Genomic DNA, 3,629 nt, shown 5'->3' with positions numbered 1-3,629 from the left:
TTCTCCTTTAATATATTATTCTTATAATATATCAATAAATCATAATTAAACCTTTCTCTCCTTAATTCATCCTACATATTGCTATGGTGAAGGCAACCCAAAAGGACCATGCTTATAATCGGGTCAAGTACATACCAAAATAGTTATGGACTTAGACACTAATCCGACATCCATGTCTTCACCTATCAACCCTAATGCATTACATGCACTTCGAAAACTTGGATGAAGATGACTAGACACTGTATGAACATCTTCATACGACTGACATCCCTTTTGATGACAGAGTAACATCCGAAAGTAGAATAACTCTCCTGAAGATGGATGCACAGACACAATTCTACCTATACTTTTTGAAGATTCCAAAACTCTCTGTCCCTATTCTTTGAATCTAGAATCCCATGTATATCTGTTAGGGTAGTCAATATAAGTAAGATCCCGACCCTTTGGATCTCTTACATTATTGTCAAACCATGCAAGTAGGGGTGTTCTAGCAAAATCAGGATTGCGAAGAACATCCTCTATTCTACCGGTTTCTTTAAACATAACATGTTGCATATTTAGCAAGTGAACATGCAATGTCATCACAGGGGGATGTCGTCGATGAATGAAAAAGTTTAACATTCTCCATGTGGCCTCATGTGGGCAAATGTAACGTGCATCCAAAAAGTTGTGAACTTCATTTACAATTGGGACCTGTGAATCAAAATCACTAGTAGCAGCTGCCTCACTTTTCTGAACAACAAACCTAACACGTTCAACTCCTTTTGAAATATATTTAAACAGGTATTTCACCATCATATTCCATCCATAATACTCAACATTTATGTGTGCATCAAATCAACTACACAATATCTTGTTGTATGGCACTAAATATCCTTTATCAATCATAATGCCACTTTGCATTATGTGATGTCTAAGTGGATTCCTTTTGTAGTGTGCGTAGCTTCTTTATCAAAAGTTGTAGCATCATGAAAAGGTTTAGGAAAGTGATTGCTACATTTCCCATCCTTCATACAAGGAGCCTTAGAATTTAACGGACCACACGGGCCATGAATCATACACGTCGTCACCGTCCGATAGAGAGACGCCTCCAAGACAAGATCTGGAAGTTCTGCACTTATAAAGTTATCAATATCAGCAGGCTGCCGAATATTGTCTGATTTGGATACCCATAAAAGCGTATGACAATGCAGTAAACCTCTCTTTTGAAACTCTATAGTATATAAATCTGAAATACATAAAAAAAATATAAACGGTTAGAAACCACAAACACGAAAGACAAGTAATAAAAAACAAAAAAACAATAACACTTACGTGCTTCAACCTCGCCAAAAGTTTTATCCTCCTTTTGAAACGTAATGAAGGCCCTGACTTTCATTTCAAAAACTCTAGCTATCACATCAGCTCTACTGTGAACATCATGTTGACCATAAGTTTCCATATAACGCGTTATCGCTGGCCACTTCACGGTTCATGTAAACGTAATAAAGGATTGTGGATTTCCATATACTCTACATATCGGTAATGCATCCTGATAGTGACTATACATATAACGGGGACCACCAACAAACGATGTAGGTAAGAAACCCTGTTTACCCATAAATTTATTCTCTCTATCCCCTTTAGACAGAGCATCATAAAGACCGGATAGATACTCGGACCGTAAATGTTCCTGGTTATTTAAAATGAATTGTAAACGATCTACTTCAATACAAGTGTAAGCATCAACCAGGTACTACTGGAAAAGCCGACCCGAGTTAAGAATAAGAGAGTATATATCCCGACGTGCATGAATTTGATAACTATAGTACATGTTTAATGTTAGGTTTCTAACACTGGTACCTGTATCACCCCGTAATTTCAAACGCGGAGACCAACCGTCCTCACCAAACGGGAAAAGCAAAGGATATTGTAATGACATATAACTGGGATGAAGTTTACTCACTCGTTGAGGACGACCAGATTTAGAGTAGACAAGAATATCATAGCCGACCAAATTACTATCGTCACCGGTAACAATACAACCTAAAGTGCCAGGTGATGGTGAACCGTATCTACGATCTGGGATGTTACTATACAAACGAACTGCATAAGAATCCACATTCATAACCTCAGCCATCTCCTTAGCTGTTTTAAATGTCCTAACATATTCATTGTGCTTAGAAAGGGATTCCATTAGAACACGCACAATACTAGCATCCAAATCTCTCCTAGAAGGATCATGAAAGGCCTTTAATCGATTAGAAACCTCATTAGCAGTATCAAAAACATACAACTGCAAAAACCTTGGACCTTTAGAGTCATCAGGACATAAAGACCCTATCCAATGACAAACCTGACCTGAAACCTTAAAAACATATGGGTCATTACCATTATTAATATCCTTATCAACAACAGCCCCAAAAGATGTCATGGAAAACATAGATGTCATGGAAAACATACTTTTATAACCTCTTATATCATTCAAAAAACCAATGCCTGCATAAAGGTTATAAATTTCAGAAGGAGGTCTTGGCGGAAGAGGCAGCACAACAGAACCTCCCTTACAACAGTGATTATACTCAGGACAATTGGTTGCATAACGATTTCTAACCCTTTCAACATACCAAAACAGAGCTCCACAAAACTGACAAACACAAACACAATCACCACAGTCATAGTATGCAGGAAGAGCAGCAGAAGCAATAATTCGGGACTGTTTACTTCTACGCGTAGCAGGAGCAGCAGACACAGAGCACTCCACACACTCAATAATGTTACGTTTCCTACCCTTAGGCATATCGACGAACAGACGAAACGAACAACATAAAATAATTCATCGTAGCGAAGGAAAACAAATTAAAACCCTAACAGAGGAAATACTAAAAAGGAAAAGAAGAAGAGGCAGAAGACAAGTACCTGGAGCAAAAGAAGAGAAAAAACAAAAAAGAAAGAAGGTCGGCCAATATCATCAACGAAGACCCAATTAACGTCACAACGAAGTGGCAGAGAAGACAACACATATGAAGACAAAACATTAAAGTAATGAAGGAAAAAAAAAAAACAAATCAAAGCTAGCTTTGGGTCGAAGAAAGGAAACATAAAGGAACTAAGGTGGTGAAAATAAGAAAGCAAAAAAAAGTTATTGTAGAGAAGGCTCCCCCATATTAAAGTTATATATAATTGTAATTCTTTTTTTAACTCGAAATAGTTAATTCTTATTATTTTAACTTATTTAGATATGTCATACAACTTTAATTTTTTGGCAAAATTTCTAATTTAAATTGTTCAATCCAGATCTAAGTTGTTTATCTAACAAATTGGGTTAAAAAAAACCAACAAAAACAAAAACCAAACAAAAAAAACATAAAAAGGTCATAAGTTGAATTGAGTTCCAAATCTAACCCCTAAATAAACATGTAGGATTAAATTGAAAAACCTATGCTCTATTAGTTTAAACAAATCAAACTAAACCAATTCTATAGTTTATTGTTACATTTGCCCCTTAATATAATAATGTTTATATTTTTCAAAGTAAAAGGTTACGTTGTTCAAAAACCATCTTATGGACCTTACAAATGAATTGATACATGTAGGGAAGTTATCAATCACTTCCTCTCTGAAATTTGGTTTATCAAAATATTTCGGAG

The 3,629-nt window shown here is 35.9% G+C and overlaps 1 protein-coding gene across 1 annotated transcript; it reads right to left on the bottom strand.

The window, feature by feature from the left end:
• Positions 1-375: 375 nt before the first annotated feature.
• On the bottom strand, positions 376-2,779 carry LOC145163448 (uncharacterized). The gene is made up of 3 exons (XM_079082290.1): positions 1,843-2,779; positions 1,040-1,228; positions 376-761 (listed from the first exon to the last, which is right to left on the bottom strand). Exons 1-3 carry the CDS (start codon positions 2,777-2,779, stop codon positions 376-378), a joined length of 1,512 nt encoding a protein of 503 aa, XP_078938416.1.
• Positions 2,780-3,629: the final 850 nt, after the last annotated feature.

This window comes from Lactuca virosa, chromosome 3 (genome assembly GCF_052849685.1).
Source record: "Lactuca virosa cultivar CGN04683 chromosome 3, Lactuca_virosa_CGN04683_v6, whole genome shotgun sequence".
NCBI classification, from domain to species: domain Eukaryota; kingdom Viridiplantae; phylum Streptophyta; class Magnoliopsida; order Asterales; family Asteraceae; genus Lactuca; species Lactuca virosa.
Note: the sequence above shows the minus strand (reverse complement) of the source record. Positions and strands in the feature narration are given on the sequence as shown.